A 27,571-nucleotide genomic window follows, 5' to 3' on the forward strand; every position below is an offset into this window, starting at 1 on the left:
AAATATATCCCTTTTTTCTATATCTAAAGCATTCTCTATTTACAGCTTGTATTCTTTATTTATTAATTCCTAAGGGTATATAGGATTAAGTAGTGTTAAGGTCTATAGGGTCGTATATAGGGCTTTTTAGTTTTAAAGACGGATCGCGCTTTAGGGTATATACCGGTTTTATAAAGTTTTAAATGTAAGGTATAGTTAGCTTTAGGAAATAAGTCTATTTGTTATATTAAAGGTCCTTATTAATTTGTTAATATATTATAGCAAATTTAGGTAAGTCCTTTAGTAGTTCTCTACCTACTAACTATACTTTAATTTTATCTAAAATAGCTTAATAGAGAGCAGTAACTCTAGCGGCTTTATTCTAATCTAGTTTACTAATAAGGCCTAAAATTTCCAAAAAGAAGCTAGTAAAGTCTCGGTTCCGTTATTATAGGTTTTTAAGTTTAGTAATAGCTATATATTTATAGCTGGCGTTATTATATATTTATTATAGTAGAGAGATAAAGATTTTAAAATTAATAAAGGTGCTATTACGGAAGAATAAGTCTATAGTTTATATAGCGTCTTTATTTAAATAAGATATTTTATAGCTAATCTTGCTAGCTTTAGTAGAACATTAATTATAGTTTATTAAAAGTTTAAGACGGAGCTTAGTTATAAAGGGACGTAGGTTATTTTAATTTCTATTAAATATTAGAGGGTTAGGGAGCTTTTTAAATTTTATAGTAGGTATTAGGTTCGTTATAAGTATAGGTTAAGCTACTATTACTAGTTTAGGGTTTATATTTAATGGGCCGGGTTTATATATAGTTATTTTAATTTTATTTATAGGTATTACTATTAAGGTCTTTAATATAAGTGCTTTAAGGTTACGGAGTTCTTTATAGATTACTTCTATTAATTACTAGTGCTAAACTTTTAATATCGCTTACTGTTAGGCCAAAGCATCCATAAAGGACTGTTATATTATAGTTAACTGTTCCCTAACTAGGGCTATAATGCTTATAGTTAACGCGGTAGGTTTAAGTTCGTTTACTATTTTAATAGTAATTATTTTAATATAATATAATATAAGGGCGCGAAGAGACTTTAGGAAAGATTTAAAGGAATAATATAAATTTTATCTAAATCTAAGGGTATATAGCTCTCGCTAAAAACAAGATATTACGTAAAGAAGAGAAAGGAATAATAAGAGAATTATATAATTAAATAGTTAGGGGCTTAGTGGTTAATGCGTGCGTATATATACACGCAGTCTTTAACAGACTTTAGTAAAATTTAATAGATCTGGTAGAACTTAGCAGAAGTTAATTAAGCTAGTAGAATTTGGCAGAATTTGGACAAAGTGTTAGAATTCGTCTGTTAAGTGTTTCACTAATACGTTCCTATTGTAACTAGGCTAGTTCTATTATACTTTAATAGCCTAATAAATAGTAAGTCTTTATAAAAGCGCCAAACCTTATATAAAAGCCTATAACGTTATAAAGGTCCCTAATAGTTTTATACTAACGTATACGTAAGCATAGGTGTATATTTTATAGCCTATATAGCGTATACTAAAGTCTGCCTAGTATATATTAAGGCACGCAAACTTTAAAGATTAATTCACTAGCCTAATACTATATATATAATAAAAAATTCTTATTAGATTTTTAATTTATACTTAATAAGATATAATATAAAAATATAATAAGTAAAAATAAGTATTATTATTTCTAAAACTTCCTAATTAGAAAGATATAAAAACTTTTATTAGGGACCTCTATAGTCTAGTTACTTTCCACTAATAGCTCTAACTAAAATATTAAAAATTGAACTTTATATAGACTCTATTATATATATATTTATAGCTTTAAGACTTTTTACTAATAATGTAATAACTTATAATGACTTTTACTAATTATTTATTACTAAATTAATAGTTTAGCAATTTTTAATTTTTAAATTAGTTATAACTAAGGTTACCTTTATAACCCTATTATATACGTTATAGAGTTTTAAGCTCTATATTAAAATAACGCCAAAAGCTCTATTTTAGAAGCTATATATAATAAAGTTGCTAATATTCTAGCGTTTTATAAGCGGTAACTATATAGACAAAATTACTCCAAATTAATAGATTATAAACTAAATCTAAAACCTCCATATTGTAACCGAGTAACTCCTAAGGTAAATATCTCGCTACTTATTACGTAAATAGTGCACAATTATTATAATAATACTAGAAATTAGGTAGCAGTTTTAAACTCTATAAAGGTATATTCCCCTTAGCCCTCTATAAAATAGATTTATAAAGAAAATAATATATTATATATAAAAGTGTTAATTAAGGTGGCAATGACGCAACAGTTGTTATTGTTAACGTTAACCTTCGCCACCATTTTATATATAAATAGTCTCTTTTCTTTATAGTTTAATCTATATATAAGTCCTTCTTTTATAACCCTATTTTGCGTTTAATAAAAAGTCTCCCTAAATATAAAACCGCTAATACTCTTAAGGCCCCTATAAACTTCCCTTACTAGTAAAGCAATGGTGTAAGGTTATTTAAGCTCTATTAGGTCCTTCTTCTTAAGCTATAGTATCTACTAGTATAGAACCTTAGCCTTTATAAACTTCCTTTACTAATAAAGAGATATTATAAGGTTATTTATACTTATAAGCGTATTTAAGTACTCTTTTCTAAGTACCTTCTCCCTAAGCTGCAGAGTCTGCTAGTAGAGATTTAGCTTCTATAAACTTCCCTTACTAATAGAGAGATAATATAAAGTTATTTATACTCCTAAGCGTATCTAGGTACTCTTTCCTAAGCACCTTCTTTTTAAGCTATAAAGTCTACCAGTATAGAGACTCGGATTTTATAAACTTCCCTTACTAATAAAGAGATAATATAAGGTTATTTATACTCGCGAGGGTATCTAGGTACTCTTTCCTAAGTACTTTCTCTCTAAGCTATAGCGCCTGCCGGTTTAGGGCCTTAGCCTCTATAAACTTCTATTACTAGTAGAGTAGTAATATAAGGCTTATTACGCTCGCGAGGGTATCTAGGTGCTCTTTCCCAAGTGCTTTCTCCCTAAGCTGCAGCGCCTGCCGGTGTAGGGCCTCGGCCTTTACGAACTTCCCTTGCTGGTAGAGAGATGATGCAAGGTTATTTATACTCCCGAGCGTGTCTAGGTGCTCTTTCCCGAGCACCTTCTCCTTAAGCTGCAGCGTCTGTCGGTCTAGGGCCTCGGCCTCTGCGAACTTCCCTTGCAAACGGAGCGATAATGCAAGGTTATTTATACTCGCGAGGGTGTCTAGGTGCTCTTTCCCGAGTACTTTCTCCCTAAGCTGCAGCGTCTGCCGGTGTAGGGCCTTGGCCTCTATAAACTTCCCTTGCAGGTAGAGAGATAATGCAAGGTTATTTATGCTCGTGAGCGTGTCTGGGTGCTTTTCCCCGAGCACCTTCTCCTTAAGCTGCAGCGTCTGCCGGTCTAGGGCCTCGGCCTCTATAAACTTCCCTTGCGAACGGAGCGATGATGCAAGGCCCATCATGCTTGCGAGCGTGTCTGGGTGCTCCTTCCCGAGCACCTTCTCCTTAAGCTGCAGCGCCTGCCGGTCTAGGGCCTCGGCCTCTACGAACTTCCCTTGCTGGTGGAGTGGTGATGCAAGGCTCATCATGCTCGCGAGGGTGTCTGGGTGCTCTTCCCCGAGTACTTTCTCCCTGAGCTGCAGCGCCTGCCGGTGTAGGGCCTCAGCCTCTACGAACTTCCCTTGCTGGTAGAGAGATGATGCAAGGTTATTTATGCTCCCGAGCGTGTCTGGGTGCTCTTTCCCGAGCACCTTCCCCTTAAGCTGCAGCGCCTGCCGGCCTAGGGCCTCGGCCTCTACGAACTTCCCTTGATGGTTAAGCGATATTGTAAGGCCCATCATGCTCGCGAGTGTGTCTGGGTGCTCTTTCCCGAGCACCTTCTCCTTAAGCTGCAGCGTCTGCCGGTGTAGGGCCTCGGCCTCTGCGGGCCTCCCTTGCGAACGGAGCGATGGATGCAAGGCCCATCATGCTCGCAAGCGTGTCTGGGTGCTCTTTCCCGAGCACCCTCTCCTTAAGCTGTAGCGTCTGTTGGTATATGCCCTCGCCTCCACGAGCCTTCCCTTGCTGGTTAGAGTGATGATGCAAGGCCCATCATGCTCGCAAGCGTGTCTGGGTGCTCTTTCCCGAGCACCTTCTCCTTAAGCTGCAGCGTCTGTTGGTGTAGGACCTCGGCCTCTACGAACTTCCCTTGCTGGCAGAGCGATGATGCAACGCCCATTATGATCCCGAGCGTGTCTGGGTGCTCCTTCCCGAGCACCTTCTCCTTAAGCTGCAGCGTCTGCCGGCCTAGCAGCTCGGCTTTTGAATAGTTGCCTGCAATACGATAGCATTCTGCTAATTTAAGTAGCAACATCGGCGGTAGCTCTACTCCACCTAAAAGGTCTATAGAAGTAATAATAGTCTCCGTGTGAGGAAGGTATTTCATCCATACAGCCCTGTTTTCATGCTTCGGCCATGGAAAAATGTCGTTTATTTGCTGTAAAGCCTTCTGGTTCCAATTTCTTAAATCGTCCTTAAGCTTTAACCAATTTTGCATTGCCGTATGAACCAATCGATGCATATCATATGATATCCCGCTGAGGCGTTCTTTAATAAACCCAAAGGCTTTTAAGGTGCCAAGTGCCTCTGTCTTATCGAATTTAGAAGCTAGAGGCAACAGGTCCAAGGGAATATCTTGCCCTTTGATACAAGAAATAAAGGCCATATAGTCCGCTGCTAAAGGATCTCGGATTCGGATTTGCTCGAAGGAAATAAGCCAGGTCGTAGCAACTGGGTTCTTCATACCCGGATATCTCCTTATATCCTCGAAGTCCTTGCCTAACAACTTGATAACATTATCACTGCTCTCTTCATAGATTCTGAGATACTCAGCGATGGTGCTACTCTTGGCGTTTAAGTATGCGGCCACTTGCATTATTGCAAGTGGAAGATTGACAAGTAATTTCAGTAGTTTGATTGTACCGTCCTTATCTTCGATGAGTTGTTTGTTTTGAAGACTTCGTTCAAGGAGCTTCCTGGATTCTTCATCGTCCATCTCGTCTATATCAATCACATTTGAGCCAGCGTATCTTGTAGCAGCCTCACGATCCCGAGTCGTGTAGAGAATCGCGCCCAGAGGACTGAAAGGAAGATACTCAGATAATGCACCGGATCCGCTGTCTTTGTTGTCATTGTGATAGAATATTTCGAAGTCATCCGCGTTGTCCATAATCATAAGCCATTTCCCTGTGCTTTCTTGGGACAACTTAGTCTTGACTAATATTTTGACGTCTGCTTTATCGTCCTCAAGTCCGGGAATCTTGAGTTGCTGCCCAATTTCGCGAAACGCATTATCGAAACTCGTTGTGTCACTAGCCCGGACCCAAAACACGGAGAGCACTGGAAGAATCTTTTGGAGCCTAAAGGCGCACTCTAAGGCAATTTGGGTCTTCCCAACGCCACCAAGGCCTACTAGAGCTACACGTTGACAGTCTTCCTGGGTATCCTCAGTATATAAAATATTGATCAGCCGATCTAACTGAGACTGGCGGCCAACGAAATCTTTGTTGCGACCAAAAGGTAGCACCCTGAGTGGTTTTAGAGGTACTAACTTAGAATTAGTTATAATACACAGAAGTTACGTCACAAAATGCATGACATGTGCTGAATATCTCACATCTTCACAAAGGATGGCAATGACACTATTTTCTTTAGAGAATACAATCTTGAAAACACAAGATATGCCACATGTAGATTGATATTTAGCAGAAGAATGTACTCACGAGGCGTCTTGATCACTTCCTGTTCATCGATAAAACCAAGAAGCGCTCTAGCGAATGCTGCCGCTGTGGCCGCAGCATAAGGTTGCCATATTTTGTTCTTGTGCGAATCCGCATAGTCACAAATTCCTCTGATCATAAGACACCGAAAATTGTCTATCAGTCCAGCTGCCTCCATCTCGAAACAAACTACGCCTTCTTCCTTAGCTATTTTATCTCGAGTAGTACCATGCTTCATCACCTCGTTCCCAGATGCGATGTTCCCGTAGTGTATCCTGGGAGTAGAGTCTTCGCGGGCCGGTCTCTGCACAATCAACTTAGGGTCGCACTCATCGCACGTCTCGTCACCTTCGTGGTCATAGGTGGCCTCGAACAGCTGGTCATGATCTTCCCCTTGATATCGATAGGTCCGGCCCATTCGCGGCTTGTTCCGAACCATGAACGAAAGAGACCCTACAATATCAACACCGTCTGTAAGATCAAACGTCCTCAACTCCTGCAACGCGTGCAGTAACACCGGTGGTGGTTTATCCAGGGAGCCAGTCCGCTGAAATTTCCCGCCTTTTCCCGTCTTTCCAAAATCCCACTGCACCACCCCACCATGAGCCCCTGTGGGTTGACTGACAACGACATCTCCAAGACGAATATCATCTTTCTTGCTCCAAACACCACCACCAACGCCGACCATAAGGCCGAATTTGATTGGGAAGCTTCGTCGCATATTGTTTGCGACAATAGCGGCAGGACCATTTCCCATTAAGCCAGCTGGGAGGCAAGCAATAACGACATTGTGAACCCCAATTCTACCTAGTGTGTATTCGTTCTCATCGCCGTTTTCCTTCTTTAATTTAGGGTAAGTTTCGTCCAGCATCGCTACCATAGCGGCCTTCTCAGTTGCCAAGGCGCATATGACTCCGATTTGGTAATCTTCGTGTGTTCGAGGAGGATGCGCCATCGCGGCGTCGGCAAGGCTGTCGCTCATGAGACAGCGGTAGACGTCCGAGAAGAACGTTCATCTAATATGGAAGTACTAGTAGAATATTAGCTTTGCATTTCAGACATCTTTGCTAGTTGAGTACGATCGTGGTGCTCGTAACTTACAGAACAAAAGCGCGTCCTTTATTATGGTGCTTCTCAGCTCTATGATCGTCCCGAGGGACAGACACGCCCGCTTGTGGCCCAAGCTCCAGCGTGGATTGTCGTGGATGCCCTACCCCAGACCTTCTTACCAGGGTTTGGCCGCAGCGCTAGCCATTTCGGGCGAAACCTTCATAAGAAGCCGATTTCGCTAGCGACCGCACGGGAATAGACCGGTTTTTCCGGAGAACCACCTGCTACAACACCTACAAGGGTGTGGCCGGAGCGGGTCGGCCGCCCTCCCTACTTGCAGTAGCGACATCCAGTGCTAAATTAGTTTAATTACCGTTAGATATCACCGGTAAGCATGCTTATGCAGCTTAGCTGTTTTACAAGAAAGAGCAAGTAAAGATTATCAAGAACCTTAAATCTGTTAGCGACTCAGTCAATCAGGTCATGGGCACGGCAAAAGGGACGCGCAAGCCTGTACGATTGGATTGTCTATAAACGAGAATCTAAAGCTAGGGAAAGGAAAGGAGAAGAAGAGCAGCGCCGTTCGATGTTTTATAAGATCTTCGCGTCACGTGACCGCAATATGCGGCAATCTGTGGCAACTTGCCGGTGCGTAGTTCTGCCAAGTTCTGCCAAGTTCTGCCAGTGCCGTAACAAAATCGGAGAGAAAGATATTATAACGGGAGATCAGATATTACAGGAAACTTTGGTATATAACGGTTACTATGCTATCGCAATCTAAGCGGCGCTCAAAGAATACGGCGAAGGGAAGAGACTAGCAGTTCAGTGCAGGTGCAGTTTAAGAGAATACCTAATCCTAAATGCAAGGATTTGGCTATCCCATGCGCCGTTGAGAAAGGCGTACGCACAAGCGAACCAATCAGAGTCTCTAGATTGAATCGTGTCTTCGCGAAATGAGCCGTGAATTTGATCAATAAATTAAGGCTCTAAATCATTATAATAAAGCTCAAACTTGATATATAACTGACTCTATCGTGTCCTGATTAGGCTGAGGTATTCCTGCCAGCAAGTCCTTCTTTGTAGAGGGGTATATTGCATAGAGCACAGCCGAATTGAGTCCTTGGAGGAGCGTGTGAAAAGTTTTGGTGTTCCCGCACGGGCCTCTTTTGGCGTACGCCTCAACGGCGCATGGGATAGAAACTTAATAAGATGGTGTTTAAAATATAGTTCTAACCCATCATTTCCTAAATTTTAAGGAATCCGCAATTGCCTGCAGGTGATCCTCTAAAATCCTAGGCCCATGTTTTGTGACCTTGAATAACAGCTCTCTCTTCTCTAAGGCATGGGATGGTGGAGTTCGACCATAAATGTCCTTTAAGTTCTTTCTTTTTCCTCTATGCCTTGTCGGGAGCAGTGCATTAGGGCTTGTTTCGTCTTAAGCCACAACGCTAACCGAACGATTACAAGGGGGCCTCATGAGCGGGCTGCTCGCCCTCCCTGCTAGCGCCTCCGTTAGTGCTTACAATTGCCACATCGCCACATGAAAACAGTGCTTATTCAGTAACCAATTACTAATATTTCGTTGGGCCGCCATCTGCATCAATTACAGCCAAGCAGCGCTCCCTTATATTGCCTGTATACTTTTCGAATTCTTTAGGTTTGAGCTTCTCCCATTCCTCCTCAGCGTACTGCTATACTTTGTCATTTATTCTAGGGAACCGGCGTTATATCCTCCCCTTTAACAGCCTCCAGATATTCTCAATTAGATTTAAATTAGGAGAATTTGCTGGCCATTCTATTACTAGCATGCCGTTCTGTTCCTAAGCAAGGCGCGTTACTTTTACTAAGTAAATTAAGGCATTATCCTCTATAAGGATAGGCTGGTATTATAGTATCTGCCATAATTCCTATATAAAAGTCTTAATTTTGGGGTATATATAGGTACGGTAGACGTTGCCATTTATCGTCTTTTTCTTGTATCCTAGCTTAATTAACTAGTCCTTTTTAAAAATAACTAAAGGTCCCTTATTCCTATGGGAAATACTACCGTAGATTATCTAGCTTGAATACCCCCTAAATTTAGGGACACAGCAATTAATATTATATTTCTCCTCGGCGCTTCTAGTAATAAAAATCTGGCCTCCACCGGTTTAAATAGACGCTTTATCTATTTAAATTACTGCTGCCCACATCTTAGGAGTCCATTCTAGATAAGAATAGGCCTATTTAAGACGGGCCTCTCGTTATTTAGGCGTAATAAGGGGCTTCTCTGTTACAACGCGGCGGAAGTAGCCCTCCTTTTTAAAGGCCTTATATAAAGATCGCTTACAGGCAGAGATTCCCTTAAGAAATGTAATCTCCTTAAAGGATTTCTGTCGGTGCCAACGGTCCTACTTTGCTTATACAATTAGACGCTGTTATGCTGGGGTATTAATATTCGGCTTCCTTCCCCTCTGCTTTTAAGGGGTCTATGGATTCTAGAGAGAATTTAATATAGTTCTGTAAGGTATACTAAGGGAGGCACTAATCCTTTAGTGATTCCAACTAGCGTATTAAGAGAGGAAATAAGCAATATTACGCTCACGGTAAGAAAGACGGGTGCCTAGATCTCAAAGAATTGGGTATTAGATTTTTAGTGGATAGTAGCCTCGCTGCCGGCGTATAAGATTTAGTATTTTTGTAATACAAGATATAAGGCCCCCCTGCCGTTGTTTTATATGTTATCTAGCTAGTCTGGTGTATTCTAGTGGCTTCTGTGGATTATTCATACGCTACATATGGCTAAAGCCACGCCAGCGCTAGCAGGGAGGGCGAGCAGCCCGCTCATGAGGCCCCCTTGTATAAATTCGCGTCCTCTAAGCCCCTAAACCCACCCAACTTTAAAGAAGTAACCGCAGGCAGCCTAGATCTCTTCGCTCCCCCACCTAATCAGAAGGTATGATTAGATCCAGCACACGACCGAAACGTAAGCCCCGCCATGCAGGCAGGATATCGAGACCCAAAAAGACCCGTTCAAGGATCCTGCTACGCCTAAGAAAGACTATACTACGCTGGCTTAAGGCAATAGGTGTTATATTCTTACCCACGCTAGCACTCTGGTTCGGATACGCTAGTTGGACGGATGGGCGCTGCATGGCCAAACTAGCGAAGTGGACGGCTGAGAAAGACTTCCTAGCGTACTGCAGTGAGGTAGACAACATAATTGCGATACTAGGATGTCTATTAGTCTATGTTGACTTGCATAGGAGAACGAATCCAGCAAAGGTTGCACTGAGGCCCTCGAGGCAGGCTTGCCAGAGCCTCCGCGTTGTTCAAATCAAAAATCCAGAATACCCGTTACGACGGTTAAGCTTACCCAACCTACTATCGGCCAATTTGATAACGCAGCTATTCGTTTATCTATAAATGCTGCCATTCAACCAAGTCGTGGAAGCGATATCGCAGAAACCAACGTTAAGCCATCACAAGTCTCGAAAAGTCTCTCGCCTCTGTCTTCTCACGAAAATGGCGTCCTCAATCCAGGGCGCACTACTTTTTCCACCATTTTTCTTCCCAAGACCCACGTATTGGGGACATCCAGCTCTCCTGCTCCCTTCACAAGCATAATCGATTTATCTCCTTCCCAAGGTACAGGTAAAATCGCTCTGCAGATAACTTCGGCTCTTAGGGGAAGCTCTACAGGAGGTATTCAATTTCCCACCGTTGCTCCTAGTTCTGTCGCCAATTCTATTGGATCTGCTGGAGGTCTTGCCGCTACTATTCTAGCCCCATCTGGCGCCGGCATTATACCATCTTTAAGCTTAACCAGCGGCCTCCTTGAAACAATCGCGACATTTATTCTAACATCAGAGAGCGAGCCTAATCATGCTCAGGTCTCGTTGGAATTACCACCTATATTTCAACCTACTCCCGGAACCGTCGTTAGATATATGACAGCATCTAGATTAACAGACTCACCAATAGCTTCCGGTCCAGCCCCTATTACAACCTTAGAGAGCATGTCTATTCTGTCACTTGTATCCTCTCTGGTCTCCCAGCCGTCTTCCGTGCTTCAGCCCACTCAAGTTATTCCGTCTCTCAACGGCGCCGTTCTAAGCAGCGGCGTAGGACTGACTAACCCTACATCTGAACCAATAGCACCAATTTCTACTCCCACTGGCGTAACTCCTATTCCAGTTCTGTCCTCTTTCACCTGGGAACTTTCAAGTGACGTCTCGTATCTCCTAGCTAACAGCGATGGCAACCAGATCCGTACTGTCAACGGATTAACGCTTGCTGGCAAAGTTGAGCCAACCCAACTATTTGTTCTATTAAGCACAGAACCCAATAAATACGGCATTGGAGGTACGATATGTAAGGACATGAATATTAACCGCAAAGTTATGCTTACTAGTGTAGGGATTGCTACGGGAGCTACCATAGGTGCGATAGCATGCGGTGTTGCCATGTTCCTCGTTGCGCGCAGGTATAGGAACAAGAAGCACCAACGGTCGAACTTGGTGTCTAGTGCCAGTTACTATACCTATGAATCAATGGCTGGTGGTGCTGCTTGGATGCCTAGCGGTCGTCCTGGACAATCTTCTCCTGGAAGCCGTGATACCCGTGGCAGTGGAGGAAGCAACGGACATGCTATACGACGACGGCAGATCTCAACTCCTGTTCCGGCTGAGAATTCCCTTGGTTGGAATTAGGATATGCCTAAGTGGTTTCTTAGCGCGATGGTGTGGAGCGATTAAGAAGATAGTAAAGCATATAAGATAATGGGAATGACAAGTGGGAGGGACAATATATGACGTAGCGTAGGTCGTAGGGTGATCTTAATTCGGAAAGATCGATGAGAGCTCAATAGACATGGAACTGCCGCAGTGTATCCCTTCCAACGGTACAATTCGTCCTACCATTATCGATAAGAGCCAGCCAATAGAATTGATAGGACGAATTGTACCGTTGGAAGGGATATATGCGCCTCCAAGTTCCATCCAATAAACAGTTGCTTGCAAGCTTCAGTCACGAATGCGTTCATATCGCATCCCATGTGAACCTCTCATACTCGTTGCCAATGCGCGGCTTAAGCCGCTTCCTATAAGTTGCACACCATTCGGCTTCCTATGCTTAAGCTAGCCGTACCTTTGTTTCGGGACTTTCGTTTGCGGGCGTCCTTGACTGCCATAAATGGTGGTCTCCCAGATAGCTGCTCCAGTTTAGCGCACCACCGTGCTCCCTACAAACAAGTATTTCATACTCGGCTAGATAATGCACCGGGTCTTCAGCTGACTCTAGTGACGGGGTGGCTTTTGTCGGGTCTTCTTTGGCGGGCCTTGAGCCTGAGAGAGAGCTGTACCTTGACACATGGCCACTTCCTCGTTCGCCAGACTTCCATCCATTAATAAAACCTTTTATTACAAAAAGTTTATTTTTCAAAGTATCTTCTCAGTCTTTCGCTCGCCATGATCATCTTCACTCGTACGACATGCGACAACACAGCCCCCCTACTTTTCTCCACGACTTTTAACGAAGCTAACGAGATACACCTGGACAAAGTATTATGAGTTTCTAACACCTCGACCGTCCTAGCAGGGAGGGCGGCCGACCTGTACCGGCCACACCCTTGTATCCGGGTTGGACCCCCTTGTATTACTGACCCCGGATAGAACTTTTGAAAGAGGAGGATATTTATCTCGGACATTCTTTTAATTAAATCCTAGTCTTTTGTTTAGCTAGTTCCCGCTACAAGGCGGCCCCTGCGGCCCACCGAACGAAGCCCCGGAGCCCCGATGGCTGCTTTGACCCCTGAACGCGTATCAGCAACACTGCCTCTGGACCCGCTAGCAGCTCTACTAAGACGTATAAAGAAACCGAGCGCGAAGGTGTAAGAGGCCTAGTAGTCGCTGAGGACACGAGCCTAAATATTAGTATAGTTTGAACAGTAGACAACCGCACTATAAACCGGACTACAAGCTACATAGCATATACTGCCTCTATTCCCTATAGTAAGAGTCTCTACCTTACCCGAACGTAAAGGAGGAGGTATTAATTATAATGAATTTTATCAACTTATTGAAAGCCTTAAAGAAACTATAGTATAGTAGAGCAACATTATTATAAACCAGAATAGTATTATTAAGAGCATTAGAAATAACTTTGTAGATATTAAATTGAAATAGCAAAGCCTTAAAAAGTAAAACGCTAAACTCTAAAAGGCTATTTGGTCCTTATAAGCGTAACTAAACACTCCCTTAGCTCTAACACAATTATAGGCATCGGTAGCGGCTAGTAAAGGCACGGCAGGGTTAGAGATAACCTTACCACAAATAATAAGCGCTAGGAACCCCAAGGAACCCAATTAGCAGCTAGTAATAGACGTTAGCCGAGCAGGTTTAGAGGTAATAGAGAGGGTAGCTACTACTAAAGTAGTAAAGTAAACCATTGCGTAAGGTATAAAGGATGTTAAGGGGCTTATAGGAGCTATACTTAAGGACTTCCGCGTATAGCGAATAAGCGACAGCGCGAGCATTATTAGATTTTTAGTGGAAAAAGATAAAGAAGCTGTGTTTAGGTAGATAATTGCTTAATGGCTTAAACCGCATATCCCTAGGGCGAGGCTTATTAGACCTAAGTGGTATATGGTTAAGGCGGACTGGGTTAAAGTACCTTTAGCGATAGATATTAATAGTAGAAAAGTAAGTAAGTTAGCTATAGAGTGCTTTAGGGTAGAGAATAGGGTAAAGGTATATATAATGAGATAGCTAGGATAACTAAGGCCGCGCGGCTAGCACGCGTTAGTGATTATTAAAGTGGCAATAAAGGAGGATGTAGAGAAGCTGCTTACGTTAAACAACGTATTATTTAGGGGAGGCGCGATTATTATATTACCATTTAAGGAGCGATATACCCCTATAATATACTATAAATACAAAAGGTTTAAATATAGGGCTAGAGACTGTACGCGACCTAATATATGCAAAATATATAGGCGGGAAGGCTATCTCTAGTATAAGATGGTAAATCTATACTATGTAAACTGCTAGGGTCCTTACTAAGCCTTATACCGTAAATACCTAGTATACAGAAAAGAGATAGATAGGATTCTTATATAATAGCGCTATAAATAGAGAACTTTAGATCCTCTAGGCGAATATAAAGAAGTATAGGGAGGCGTAGTATGCGCTATATAATAATAAAGCGCTAGCAGACTTCTACTTTATTTTAGGCCAGGAGCCTTACTGCTTTCTCTTAGATGGGGAAGTGGTGCTAGCTGGCTTAAATCCCTAGTGGATAAGGTTCGTCCTAATGGGCAGGCAGTAGTAGTATTCCCTAGTTAGGTTATATATCTGGGTATCTAGAGAGCTGGCAGCTATATAGCTGTAGGTAGATTTAGCAGATATTACGGCGGTAGTAGCGCACGTTAGCTAAAGGAGACTTATAATTATATTAGTATATATTCTAGATAGATATTTAAGGAGAACTAAGGAAGAGAACCTAGAGGAGCTCTCTAGTAAACTGGAGATAATTAATAGGCTAATCTAAGGTGAACTATTACGCGACCTACACACTAAGGTAGTAATTGCAGGTGACTTTAATTGGCATAATCCGCTATGGGGAGGAAGTTATATTAGTACCACATTAACGCAGGAAGAAAGCGCGCCAATTATTAACTTTATGGCGGACCGGTTACTCTAAAGCCTACTTTTAGTAAGAATACCTACGTTTAAAAGCAATATAGGGCGAATATTAATAATTAACCTTATACTTGCAACCCTGGGCCTAGCGAGTAAACTAGTAAAGTGCGCTATTTAGAAGTATAAGTACAGATTAGACTATAGAGCTATCTATACTAGCTTTTAGGTTAATATAGATACGCAGGAGAGCTAGGAGAGGCTACTTATTAAAAATGCAAATTAGGATAAGATATAAGAAGATATAGAGTAATAGAAAGAGATAGGATTCCCTATAGAAGATATAGACAAAATGGTTAACTACCTTAATAGGTAGGTTAATAAAGCCCTTAAAGCACACTGCTAATGGGCTAGACTATCACTGTATATAAAAAGATGGTGGAACGAAGACCTTATAACGCTAAGGAAGTTATATATATACTAAAGAAACAGAAATAGCGCGATGCGGAGGCAAGGAAGGGATGACCCTAAGCTACGTAATATTATAGTAAGAGTAAAGAAGCTCTTCTATAGGACTATTCAGCGATATAGGAAGCTCTATTAGGACGAATTCCTTAGTAATAGTAATAATATATAAAAAGCGTCGAAATACCTCAATCTGTAGGCTATATCCGCGTTCGCTAGAATACTACTAATTAAGAAGGATGGAGGATAGGGAGAAGTTATTACAGAGAACTATAATATTGCAAGAGAACTACTCTAGGTATTCTTTCCGGTCCTACCGCCGTGTAAATAAGAGGAGGAAGCTATAACTAGCTACAACTAATTGCCGTAGGAGCCTATCACCAAACATGAGGTCAAGGTAGCTGTGTTTAGGGCTAGCCTAAATAAGGCTCCTAAAAGGGACGGCCTACTAGCCAGGGTGTGGCAAGAGCTGTGGCCCATACTAAGTGGTAAAATTACCACTCTCTTTACCAAATTACTTAAGATAGGAAAGGTACCCTAGGAATAAAAGGTAGTAAAGATTATACCGCTATAGAAGCTAAAGCGGGGGGACTATATAGTAGCAAATAACTATAGGCCGATCTCTTTTCTCCCAATACTAGGAAAAGCACTTAAATCGCTAGTGGCGGAGAGGATAGCATACCTAGTAGAGGAATATAGCCTACTACCTAAGACGCACTTTAGAGCTAGAAAGTAAAGGTTAATAATATATACGCTATTATATCTCTATAAGGACGTATTTAGAGCATAAAGAGGAAAGAAGACGCTATCTTTAGTATTATTTAATATTAAGGGTGCGTATAATAATATGGCTATAGAGCCGGAAATTAGGAGATTATAGTAGCGATAGATACCTTAGACGATTATATAATAGGTGTAGGACTTTTATATAAACTATTAAGCCTATATCCTAGTTAACGGATATATATTAGAGGTATAGGCGCTCCCGCAGGCGGGTCTCCTATAGGGATTAGCACTAGCCCTAATACTCTTTCTATTCTTTAATGCGGATCTTATATAAAGCGCACCTAGAAATAGCAGCTCTATAGCCTTTATTAACGACTACTCAGTATAGGTTATAGGCCCTACGGCGGAGGAAAATACGCAGATTATCTAGGGTAAGATTATACCAATGCTTGAGAAATAGGAGAGGACTAGTAGAGCCCAATTTAAAGCGAAGAAAACGTTATTTATCTACCTTACTAGATATAAAGAAGTAGGTAGGGATACTACCACGCCGCTCCAATTTAAAGGAAAAGGGATCCCCCTAACTTAGGAAGTTAAAATCCTTAGGGTAATTCTTAATAAGGAGCTACGGTTTAAGGCGTACCTAATAGATAAGGTAGGTAAAGCCACTAAGGTAGCGCTAGCGTTACGCAGATTAAAGGGACTATAGTTTAAGAGCGTTAAGCAGCTAGCTAAGAGCTTAGTCCTACTAGTAATAGACTACGTGTTACTAATATAGTACCTACTTATAATATAAGAGTTAATATAGCTCCTTTAGTAGGCGCAGAGGATTACGGCATAAGCTATTATTAGGGGGTTCCGCTTTATTGCCCTACTAATAGCAAAAGTAGAAGCCGGCTTACTCCCTCTTAAGTAAAGGCTGCGTAACCAGGCTATTGCGTTTTAGGTATTAATCTATAAACTAGGCAAATTATATCCTTATTAGATGATTTAAAGACAGAGGCTCTATAGACGGCACCAATTGCCGCTTTAGAGGACAGTAAAGATATATAAGGATGTCTAGGTAAATAGGGTGCTAAAGGTTAAACCATATACATGCCCGCCGTAAATAGCTAAGCCTAATATAGTAATATATAAGGACGAAGATTATACTCAAGCTATTATTAAAGACTATAAGCTAGGGTAGGTTAATATATACATTAATACATCGGTGCGCAATAGTAGGGCAGGAGTTAGTGTATATGCTACGCTATCTAAAGCAACACTTTTAAAAACGGTAGTGAGCTCTAATTAGGCCGACGCCTACCTTATAGAGCTTTTAGCAATTAGCAAGGCAGCTAACTGGCCATAGGACCCTATATACACGGCTGTTAACTAAGTAGGTTTTCTAATACCTATATCTAGTATAAGAATATTCTCTAACTTATAATTAGCGTTACTATTAGTATAGAGCTAGAGGGCTAGAGCCTACTAGGAAATAGTCACAAAGATTTTAAAAAAGCTTTAGCTAAACAATATTACGCTATACTAGATTCTAGGCTACTTAGGATTTATAAAAAATAAAAAGGCCAATAAGCTTATTAAAGCAGCAATAAGACTAGAGAGCGAGGAGCCACTATAGAAAGACGGCCTCCTATAGTACCTTGTGACGCAAGCCTTAAAAAGAGCTAAAATAATAACAGAACTGCTTTTATTAGGAAGATCTAATACAGGTAAGTTTATAAGGAAGATTAACGCAGCACTCTACCTTAGAAAGGCTGTAGGATTATACTAGCAGCTAATTAGCTTAGAAGCTATTATCCTTATATAGCTACGGACCAGTAAGTTATTTCTAAAGGAATATCTCCACAAAATTAATGCATTAGAGATGGCGTTATGTAACTATAAGCTTATAAAGTTAATATAGCACTTCCTCTTCTCTTATAGGAGGTGGGCGTAGTAAAGGATTAAACTAAGAGAGTAATATAGAGATTAATTTAGGGATCTATTATATATATTAGGAGGCTACTTACGCAGATAAGAAGGAGGTAGGAATATTAACGGCCTAATTAAGCGCTAGAAGCCAGACATTAGCGTAGTTAAAGCTATAATTAAATTTATAAAGGAGACTGGATATTTATACCTAAGTATATAAGATATAGAGAGTATAAAAGCTGATATTAATAAGTAAAGACTCTTAAGAATTCCTCCTTTAATTATCTAACCGAATACACCGCGAGCCTCCTCTACACGTGCCTCTACTAGTACGTTGCTAATTAAGAAGCGTATAATGCTAGAATAGCCCTATAGACACAAGGCATTAAAAACTACTTACTTAGGCTCGCCTCTAAACTTTAACTTTCTTTAATAGTAACATATTACTTTCCTTTATTTTTTCCTTAGTTAAGCATAGTGTTAGGTAATAGATATATAGTTCTTATAGTTGGCTTCTAAACTAGAGCAAGCATATTAATAGCAGGAAGTATTTAGTTAGCGCTCTGTAACGGCCTATACCCTAGATGGTGCATGGCCATAATAGAATATATATATATACATACACGTATCCGGGTCGGGATGGCGCTTATTTAACCCCTGCCTGGCTCCTATATAAGGCTCGCGCAACTCCCGCCAAGAAGGTGGATGGTGGACTGGTGGATATACGCTACCATTAAAACACTTGCTATATAAGGTGTAGCTAAAGTTTTAGTGCCTATAGTAAGGCTAACTACCTTAGGCCTACCCATGTAATATTAAGTATATTCTTTTTCTACTCTTAGTAGACGTATTAAGGTTAATAAAATCTACATATTTATAACTGTATAAGAGCTTTATATTAAAAAAGAGTTCATAAAATTTATAGTATACTAGATCTTCCGCTAGCCACGTACGGTAGGTGGTTCGACAATCCTAATACTCCAGAGGGACCGGTCTAATATTCCACGGTTGCAGTACGTACAGGGATGAAATCGTTAAAGTCCGTGGAGCAAGCGAAGTGACCAGGTCCTATTACCGACCTTGCCCATCCTTGCAACTTCACTAATGCCGTGCCGCAACCTTTGTGACAACCACCTTTGGAGGGGGTTTATGTGTAGTTTTTCAGCTTCATTCGTGCCCTGCCAATTCGAGCCTCTCACTTTCTTCCACTTCTTTCTACTCGCTTCCAATCTGTCACCTCCAATCTGTCACCTCCAATCTGCAACCTCCAATCACCATGCCCTCTCACTACCGCAATCTCCCTTTTCTTCGTTGCCCTCCCTCTACAAAACATTTCTAGTCCTCCAATCCCGCTTCTACCACTACCTCGCTTTCCACAAGTATGGTTGCCTCCCACCGCCCTCTCTCCCGCAAAAAGACCCCATCTTCGGCATCGACCTCATCTTGCAATTCTTCCGCACAACCCGCAAGCACCGCCGTATGCGGTTCAACCAGGCCAACCACGCCCGCTACGGCAACACATTCCAATCCCGTCCCTTCAGCAGCCGAGTCGTGTCGACGATCGCGGTGTGCAACATCCAAGCCGTGTTCGCGACCAACATGGACTCGTTCGGCATCGGCGCCACGCGGTACATGTCAACGGAGCCGCTGCTCGGCCACGGCATCATTAGCTCGGACGGGTCGCGCTGGAAGCGGAGCCGCGGGCTCATACAGCCGACCTTTGCACGGAGGAATCTCGAGTCGTTGCAGAACTTCGAAGTCCATGCGGGCAGGATGATGAGCGGATTCCGACGAATGGGGAGACGGTGGGTCTGAAGCCCTTGTTTGCTAAGCTGGCGCGTCTGCTTACTGCTATTTAGACTCGATGCAACACCTCCCCGTCTTCTTCTTCTTCTTCTTCTTCTTCTTCTCCCCTAGTCAATCCCACCCTCCCAAAGCAGGAGCCCAGCAGCACGATTATTCCAGCAAACTCCAGCCCAGCTATAGAGCCCCCCCCCCCACCCTCCAGATCCTCGACTCATCCTCCGAGTTCATCTTCGGCGAATCCATCAACTCACCCCACTCCGACCCCCCGGAAAACATCAAATTCTTCGAATGCTTCAACTTCGCCAAATCGGGCGTCGGCGTGCGCTTCTTCCTCGGCTGCCTGCGCTTCCTCCACCACGACAGCAGATTCCGCGACGCGTGCCGCTACGTCAACGCCTGGACGCAGCAGCGCGTCGACGGGCCTTCGAGGGGGCTCAGCGGCAGGAGGCCGCCGCCAAGCAGCAGCAGTAGCAGGGCGGCGCCGAGCCGGGAAGCGTGGAGAAGGAGTCCGGCCAGGAGGAGGAGCTGGAAAGCGGCGGCGGCGGGAAGCTGCTCGGCGGCGATGTCGGCGGCGAACGGTATGTGTTGGCCCACGAGCTGGCGAAGTGGACGGGGGACCGCGATGCGGTGCGGCAGGAGCTGCTGAATGTGTTCCTTGCGGCGCATGACGGCCCGGCGATTGCGCTGACGAGCATCGTGTTCGATCTGGCGCGGCATCCGGCGGTGTGGGGCGAGGCCGAGGGAGGAGGTGCTGGGGCTCGGGGATGCGCCGGTGATATTCGAAGAGTTGAAGAGCCTGACGTATCTGAGATAGGCGGTTAATGAGAGTGAGTTTGCTGTTTAAGATTCGTGCTCTGCTTCGCTACCTCTTTCATCTCTACCTCCTCCATCCCCTCCCTCCTTCCTCCCACCTCCTCCCCACCTCCTTGCCCTGAACACCACCAGATAACAAAGCCAGGAATACCCTCCAAAATGCAGGCTGAAAGCCCCCAGGCCTCCGCCTCCACCCCATCGTCGCCAACAACTCCCGCACCTGCCTCCGCCGCACCGTCCCCACCGGCGGCGGACCCTACGGCATAACCATGCTCCTCCTCCTCCCCGGCGACACTGTTAGCATGAGCATCTACGCGCTACACCGCACCGACCTTCCACCCCTACGCCGACCGCTTCCGCCCCGAGCGCTGGGCCACCCTGCGGCCCATCTGGGACTTCGTGCCCTTCAGCGGCGGGCCGCGCCACTGTCCGGCGCAGCAGCTTGCCAGGAGCGAGATTTAGTATGTGCTTGCGAGGTTGGCGAGGGGGTTTCAGGGGGTGGAGTGTAGGGATCCAGTGGGGGAGTTTGTGGAGGAGGTGAGGTTGACGTTTGAGAGTTTTCACGGGGCTCAGGTTGGGTTGATTCCGGCGTGAGGAGGTGGGCGGTTAGGGGTGGGCGGGGGCGATGTGGTTGTCAAAACCGGCGCGAAGCGGTCAAAGGGGGGCGAGGCGACCGGGGGGCTCGGGTTGGGAGAAGGGTCGCGGGACTATATTTGTGGTTGCGGGTGGCTAGATATAGATATAGAAACACCTGAACTCCCCTTTTCCTAAAGAACGCCGTCATGGAAAACTTTGATAGCAGATATTATATATCAGCATCGCATCCTCCCCTGCACCCCTATCTAGTTAGCCTGGAAATTTCGTCATAGCTCGTGCGCGTGTGTACATCATGATGAATCTGACTCTGAATCCGATTCCGCCTCAACTTCGAGCTCTGACCCTGAATCCGAGTCTACAGAGCCGACCTTCTTAGTCCGGTCGCTCAGCTTCCAGAACGCGGTTGGGCCGACCGGGCCATGTACGTCATAGTCCTTGTCAAACCACGTCCCAACGACGCCGCGCTTGGAGCGGATCCCGCCGACTTGCACGCCTTCGCTGCGCCACCGTTCTTCACCACTATAAGCGGAGTCAGCTGATTGCTGTTCAAAGAAAGGTTTGGTTCGCGTTGTTGGCAGGAGGGGTAAAGGGGGGTGAAGCATCGTACCCGTAGAATATTGAAACGGTAGTCCAGCGTACTTCGCCTTCTGACGTCAGCCTGACACGGCCTGTGTAATATTAGTTAGCATAGCTTGGTCGGGTGGATGAATGGGGGAGGGGGGAACGGACCCTTGATACGAGAGTTGGCGTTAGGGTCCCATAACGCGTCGAGCGAACGCGAGGAGCCGCTGAAATGCACGATTGGTAAGGAGGGGTTGTCGAAGCGGCCCGGGGCCTCGATTTTGGTCACTTTAAGCTTCATGATGATGAGCCGGATTGCTTCTTCCGTGTAGAGTGGGATCCTGGGTTCGTCGCTGGCGACCGGTGAATTGGCGAAGTTAAAGGCGTAGAGGTCGTTGTAGTCTGCAGAGCGTTAAATGCGAATTGACCTCAAAGGGTAAAGTCTCAGATACCTAGGAAGCAGACAACCTGGTTGAATTAGCAGAGGAGTTTGAAACTGACAACACTAGATATCATCACTCACCCGCATCCACGTGCCAGAAATATTAAACGGATCCCTTGCCTGCAGTGGTATGTCTGGTTCCTCCGGCAGAGCCAGCGGATATGTTGCACTGAAGCTGTTATTCGCGACACCATCAAACGGTATCTCCCATACAGGCTTGAAGCGGCCGCCAGTGCGCTCGCTAAAGATCCGCATATTATACGCCAGCACGATCATGATGGTTTCGACCATTTCCCAATCAACGAACAGCGACCCATCCATGCGGAAGGGGCCCCATTCTGTCTTATCCGTATAGTTGCGTAGGTCGTAGACGTATGAGCGTGCGTATGGATGTGTGGAGAAGGACCGTCGACCGACAGGATCGACAGGGTTGCCGTAATGGCAGTGGAGCTTTGCGCTTAGTTGCCGTTGCTCTTCTGTGCTGGCTGGAGTTTGCCGGTCGGTCCCTGCACGAGAGAAGAGGGAGGATCGGCAGAGGAACGCGTCGACATTCTTTTGTAATTTGAATAGGTCTGAGAGGAAGGAGATGTTTAGAGAGGGTCGGGAACTGTCCGATGAAGTTTTGAGAAGACTTTCCACGGCGCTGGTCAGGAAGTCGAAATGCCGTATCTAACGTGACTGTAAGCCACTGGGAAGACAAATGCTCTATGAGTTGGCTTACCTTGGCATCAAAATCATCAGATTGGAGGATTTTTTGGCATTTTACAAGAATTGGGAGCTCCTTCTCCCAGTGCGGCTCCGCATCCGCTGCATGCCGGCGTGGGTCGTCCTACCAAGCATCAGAGACATCAGAGTACTGGATGCATTTAACATACGAATCTCTGCAGATAAAGTACTCTAAACAGCCGCCGATTACCCCTTATGAAAGTGTTGAAGCTTCGGCAACAGCTCGAACAGCGGGCCAATTCTTGCGGCTCCAATTCTTGAAGAATGCGGATCAAGACGTCGTAGCAGAGATCTAGCAGCTCCATTGTATGTTATATGACCAGGGAGTCCAAAAGAAGCAGAGGGATTCGGGATAGCTAGAGTGGCGTTGAGCTCGTCATCCCAACTGGGCTTCGTCTGTCATCATTATTGTTCACGCGGGGAAATTGTTGTCTCATAAATCAGACCTTCGGTGGATTATTGTGACGGGCATACTGCTCCTTATCCAAGTAAATTTTCCACAGCTTATTGTCCCAGCTTTGGTGGTAGCCGAGCACTATAAAATACACTCGTCCCTTTTTTAATGTCTAATTATCTTAAAAATACTATAGGTAGAAGCTCTTTATTATCTCTATCTTTATATCTAATAACTATATCATAGCTATATTACTTTTAATTTGATTCTTGTTTTACGTCTGATGCGGTCCTCTTGCGAGTCCATGCAGACTACTACCGTGATATAGATACAAAAAACCTCCAAGGCGAACGTGAGTGGTAATACAGGGTGTACCCCTCTAGGTAGCACGCCCGTACTACATCAACGGGAGGAAAAATACCTTTTAGGTCGCTGCTCTGAGACCCCCGTACGGGGGTGTCCTGATTGCCTATCTTGCCCTGTCTGCCTTTCGTACCATGCTTCCTATTAGATATAATTGCCGTAAAAAATTTGTAATCCTGCCCTTCCGCCCCTATTTAAATACCCTAGCGTGCATACGCCTATAGTCCTCCTGCTTGCAGCATGATTTCCACCCCAAAGGAACAGCGGGACGAATATACTAGGTGTCTTGTCCTAGGGCCCCAACCTAGGTCCCCTACAACCTACCTCCTGCAACCTAGCTGGGCTTCGAGACGTAGAGGGAGACAGAATACCGCGTAGGTAAGTCCAGGCTGTCGGGTAGAGTGGGGAATGAGAGGCTCATCACAGACCTCCTAGGGCGTATAAGGTGTTCAGTCGCTGCTTACGGCTCGTCGGTCGCTGCATGCGGCTCGTTTGGTCGTGTAGGTATTCGTATAGGAGGTAGGGGGGGACGCCGGTTTAGTTGCCGTACTTCAGGTGTACCAGACGTATACGTGGAGACATAGTAGTCGTACTTATAGGTCTTTCGCTGGGGCTCACCCTCCCAGCAGAAGACTTTTCGCACTACTACTACGTCGCAGCGCCGGCGCCGCACAGCCGTACGCACGTCTCTGCGTTCGCTCTAGTAGTCTATTGGCACGATCTAGATAGAACGCCAATAGTTGCATACTAGGTTCCCGGGCTCCACCGCGTGGGGGTGCAAAGGCCGATTTTATGGAGTCGTCTTGTTGACTGGGTCTTGCGCCAAGACCCGTGAAAACTCTGCTGTTCTGACGGCGTCAAGGGTTAAGTATTCAGAGACCCCTCTAGCCACGACGTAACGCCGCTGCATCAGTAACAGACGAGATCCTCACTCTTAGCTTGACCGTGCGGACAAGAATAAGACGGAAAGGAACCCCCATAGGACAGTATGGGTCGGATCTCGATTTTGGTGTTCCTTTTCATAGCTATATTATATAAAAAGTTGGATATAGGTCGTCGGTCGCGTTGTAGCCAAAATCTACCAAAATCAGCCAAAATCGCGAAAATCTAGATTCCGTTTAAAATCTAAGGGTACGTTCGGTTGCAAATTGGCTCCATATCATATTTATTCAATCCGTGCGCCTTTTAGTGTCACCCGTTTTGTAATTGGTGGCGGCTACTGCACTGGCTCATTTGAATCTGTAAATGAGTCGATCGTTCGGTAAGCCTCCATATGAGGCTCCAGATTTGGCTTCGCACAACCCGTGATTGACGTCGGTGAGCGATTCGAGTGAGCCCCTCTCCGCCACCAGACCTCTATCGCGACTCCCAATCGAGAAGCTTCTTAAACACCTCGGGCCTCATACGAGTCAGATTTACGAGTCGTTGCTCGTGGCCGTAGAGCAACTGTGACGTCCACTTTGTTCCCCGCCATATATCAGTATGCCGAGTACGGACACCCCCCAGAAATAAGCTCATTGCGATTACAAAGGTTAAAATAATAACATTAGGTAAGGCTTATAAATGCGACAGCAGTATCGCGATCGGGGTGTGTGGAGTCGCCATATCACAAAAGTCGTTACTTTGGCGCGTATACGAGAGCTCCATATTAGGGGGGTTTCGATGAACCGTTGAAAGGTATCTGTTGGAAGATAGAACTATAATTTAGTGCGTACTAGCGCTTACTCTTACGTCAAGCGTAATTAATCAACGCTTTGTTCAAAAGGGGTTTCGATAAAAAGCGAATTAAACGGTTAATTTTACCGAACCCACTACTACTGCTGCCGCCTCACCACCATATTAATATCCTTCTTAGTAGAGCTATGGATGGGCTCGAACGTCGCATGTTCTTTGCTGCTGCAGCTTAGCTATTGCAGATGAATAACGCTAACGCGCTTGCTGCCGCTATAGCTGCCTCTAATAAAGCTCAACTAGTGTGGCTATGGAAGCCCTTAAAGAGACTTAGTCCTATATAAAAGCTTATTAACGTATAGGCGCCAGAAGAGGAAGAAGGCCTAAATAATAAGTATTTTAAGTTCTTTACCCGCTTTACTAAAGTAGAGGTTAAAGAGCTTACACGGCAGATTAATCTACCTACTAAGTTCGCTATTAATCTACGTTTTGGCTGGCTAAACGCATTAACAAGCTTACCTAAAGAATTACTCTTTGTCTTCCTCTGGCGCTCTGCCCATCCTATATTGTTTAGATATATTATAATATTCTTTAGAATAAGCCAGCCGTGGCTATTGCGGGTTTAGAACGGCGTTTTAGATAATATAATAAAGAGGTAGGGTAAAAGGATTAAGATGGATAGGTAGTTAATATTGCCTAAATAAATAAATTTGTATACTAAGGTAATCAGAAGCTAACTTAGTAAGGCTTCTATCTTTAGCTTTATTAACAGAATAGAGGTTTAAATCTGCTGTCCTGGTAAGGAAGAATAAACTCTATTTTAGAGTAGCTATAAGAAATAATACTTACTAGGATACCTCGCGATTATCCTACCTAACGGTTTATTTAGCGCGGTCTTTACTAGTCTTCCTTTTACTGGCGGTAATACTACGCTAGCTATTAAAGTCAGCCTTAGTGCGAAGCTATAAGATCTACTAGGATATCTGCTAGAAGGCTAAGAGCGCTTTATATATAGGGATGCTGCTTTTAGGTCTTAGTAGGGAGTATTAGGACCGTATAAAAAGCCTAAAGGAGGAATAATTATACTAAGTTAGCAAGCTCTTAATTAGTGGCTTTTAATTAGGCGGATTATTGTTAAACATAGCTTTAGTAGAGTAAAATCGCTCTTTAAACTGCTTACCCATTTTTAAGTCTTAGAGGTTAGTTTATACCCTATTAGCTACTATATACCGGCTTTTTTATTTCTTTATAACTGTTAAATATATTTATAAGGGCAGAATTAAATATCTAGAACGTTTAGTTTGTTACCACCGTTATTAGGTATATATTTATTTAGTAAGGATAAGGAGTAACGTATGTGATGGGGTTATGAAGGTGACCCTAGTTATGACCGATTTACATTACCGCCTTCTTATTTAGGGTAGCTAAATATACTGCCGCTTTGAACATCAACACATCAACTTTTCTCCTTACTTCCTTGCGCAGAACTTAAAGCCATGCCTTGCTGGCCAAGTGCTCTAGATACAAAAGATCGTCTATAAGCAGCTTTAACGGCCTAGCGAAAAAAAATCTTTATAAAGGCGCCGAAGCTTGTGCAAAAGCCTAGGAAGTTTTAAACTAGCGTACGCGCAAGCACAGGTGCGTATTTTGCGGCCCACGTAACGTATCCTAGAGTCTACCTAGCGTATATTAAGGCATGGAAACAATTAACCGCTCCAAAAGCGGGCGGAAGAGTCCTCCGCAGCCGCCGCTACAGCTACAGCTACAGCTTTAATTATACAACTTTAGGAGACCGATAAGAGGGCAGTAGAAGAAGCTGCTTACCAAAGGATTCGCAGGAAGGATGATGCGATAATTTATAATAGCTTTTACTAATTATTTACCACCAAATCAGCATTTTGGTAAATTTTGATTTTCAAATCGGTTATAACTAGGGTCACCTTTATAACCCCATCACATACGTTAGTAAAAGGTAGAAAGAGGATAAAGTTAGTAAAGGTTAAATTAAGCTTATTTCTATTCTCTATTATAGGCTAGAGATAAAGAGGCGAATAAGGTCTCTTTTGCTAGTATATATACTAAGATTTTTGTAAGGGTTATTTTGGCCTTTACTCGGCTGCATCGCCTAGGGGCTCTTAGGGGTCGCCAAGGCTAGCCTTTGGCTAGCCCTTGGCACCGCCTTATAAGCACCTCGGGCTTGCAGCCCTTCCCTCCTCATCGGTTCGTCTCTCTCCGTATGAGGCTATTGCCTACTCTTTACCATATCGTCCTCTTCCATCGACTCCCTATGTGACTTATGCTTGGCTTGCCTGCTCCCTACCATACGCCCTAGCAATACTGCCTTACAATTTTCCTCTTATTCTTTATCTATACTAGAGAATAACTACGTTATATATCGTGACATTTAAACCTTACCCTTGTTGTTAACTTCCTTACTACCTTCCTCACTACCTTACTGCCCACTACCTTCCTTTCCCGCGCCCCTAGTAAGTAGTGAACTAAGTATACGTATAAGCTCGTTCTGCTACTTCTTCTACCTTCTTTTTATGGCTTCTAAGCGCTGCTAATTTATATTATCTAGCTAGTAAAGCTTTTTAT

General features: G+C 43.9%; 5 protein-coding genes across 5 annotated transcripts; 2 read left to right on the forward strand and 3 right to left on the reverse strand.

Moving 5' to 3' along the window:
* Window positions 1-2,963: 2,963 nt before the first annotated feature.
* On the reverse strand, window positions 2,964-4,025 carry K441DRAFT_316289 (Kif17 kinesin). Its single transcript, XM_067641140.1, has one exon. The coding sequence runs from the start codon at window positions 3,910-3,912 to the stop codon at window positions 3,001-3,003; it is 912 nt and encodes a 303-aa protein (XP_067507733.1). The 5' UTR covers window positions 3,913-4,025; the 3' UTR covers window positions 2,964-3,000.
* K441DRAFT_316288 (purine and uridine phosphorylase) lies at window positions 4,026-6,909 on the reverse strand. The gene is made up of 2 exons (XM_067641139.1): window positions 5,833-6,909; window positions 4,026-5,656 (listed from the first exon to the last, which is right to left on the reverse strand). The coding sequence occupies exons 1-2, from the start codon at window positions 6,809-6,811 to the stop codon at window positions 4,140-4,142; spliced, it is 2,496 nt and encodes an 831-aa protein (XP_067507734.1). The 5' UTR covers window positions 6,812-6,909; the 3' UTR covers window positions 4,026-4,139.
* A 3,102-nt stretch (window positions 6,910-10,011) lies between these two features.
* K441DRAFT_674375 (uncharacterized protein) lies at window positions 10,012-11,570 on the forward strand (the record flags this gene model as incomplete). The annotated part of the gene is made up of 2 exons (XM_067650747.1): window positions 10,012-10,068; window positions 10,125-11,570. The coding sequence occupies 2 exons, from the start codon at window positions 10,012-10,014 to the stop codon at window positions 11,568-11,570; spliced, it is 1,503 nt and encodes a 500-aa protein (XP_067507735.1).
* Window positions 11,571-18,535: 6,965 nt separating this feature from the next.
* Window positions 18,536-19,583, forward strand: K441DRAFT_654251 (uncharacterized protein). The gene has a single exon (XM_067647663.1). The coding sequence runs from the start codon at window positions 18,705-18,707 to the stop codon at window positions 19,413-19,415; it is 711 nt and encodes a 236-aa protein (XP_067507736.1). The 5' UTR covers window positions 18,536-18,704; the 3' UTR covers window positions 19,416-19,583.
* A 1,108-nt stretch (window positions 19,584-20,691) lies between these two features.
* K441DRAFT_654252 (uncharacterized protein) lies at window positions 20,692-23,007 on the reverse strand. Its single transcript, XM_067647664.1, has 7 exons — window positions 22,695-23,007; window positions 22,541-22,648; window positions 21,901-22,488; window positions 21,830-21,845; window positions 21,546-21,779; window positions 21,424-21,484; window positions 20,692-21,335 (listed from the first exon to the last, which is right to left on the reverse strand). The coding sequence occupies exons 1-7, from the start codon at window positions 22,848-22,850 to the stop codon at window positions 21,107-21,109; spliced, it is 1,392 nt and encodes a 463-aa protein (XP_067507737.1). The 5' UTR covers window positions 22,851-23,007; the 3' UTR covers window positions 20,692-21,106.
* Window positions 23,008-27,571: the final 4,564 nt, after the last annotated feature.

This window comes from Cenococcum geophilum (assembly GCF_001692895.1).
Source record: "Cenococcum geophilum 1.58 unplaced genomic scaffold K441scaffold_7, whole genome shotgun sequence".
Lineage (NCBI taxonomy): Eukaryota > Fungi > Ascomycota > Dothideomycetes > Gloniales > Gloniaceae > Cenococcum > Cenococcum geophilum.

Coding starts and splice junctions, on each gene's coding strand:
- K441DRAFT_316289 (XM_067641140.1), bottom strand. CDS start 3,912: ATGATGGGCCTTACAATATCGCTTAACCATCAAGGGAAGTTCGTAGAG.
- K441DRAFT_316288 (XM_067641139.1), bottom strand. CDS start 6,811: ATGAGCGACAGCCTTGCCGACGCCGCGATGGCGCATCCTCCTCGAACA. Junction 5,657..5,832: donor GGAAGTGATCAAGACGCCTC/GTGAGTACATTC, acceptor ATTCTAAGTTAG/TACCTCTAAAACCACTCAGG.
- K441DRAFT_654251 (XM_067647663.1), top strand. CDS start 18,705: ATGCCGTGCCGCAACCTTTGTGACAACCACCTTTGGAGGGGGTTTATG.
- K441DRAFT_654252 (XM_067647664.1), bottom strand. CDS start 22,850: ATGGAGCTGCTAGATCTCTGCTACGACGTCTTGATCCGCATTCTTCAA. Junction 22,649..22,694: donor TACTTTATCTGCAGAGATTC/GTATGTTAAATG, acceptor GATGCTTGGTAG/GACGACCCACGCCGGCATGC. Junction 21,485..21,545: donor CGCCAACTCTCGTATCAAGG/GTCCGTTCCCCC, acceptor AATATTACACAG/GCCGTGTCAGGCTGACGTCA.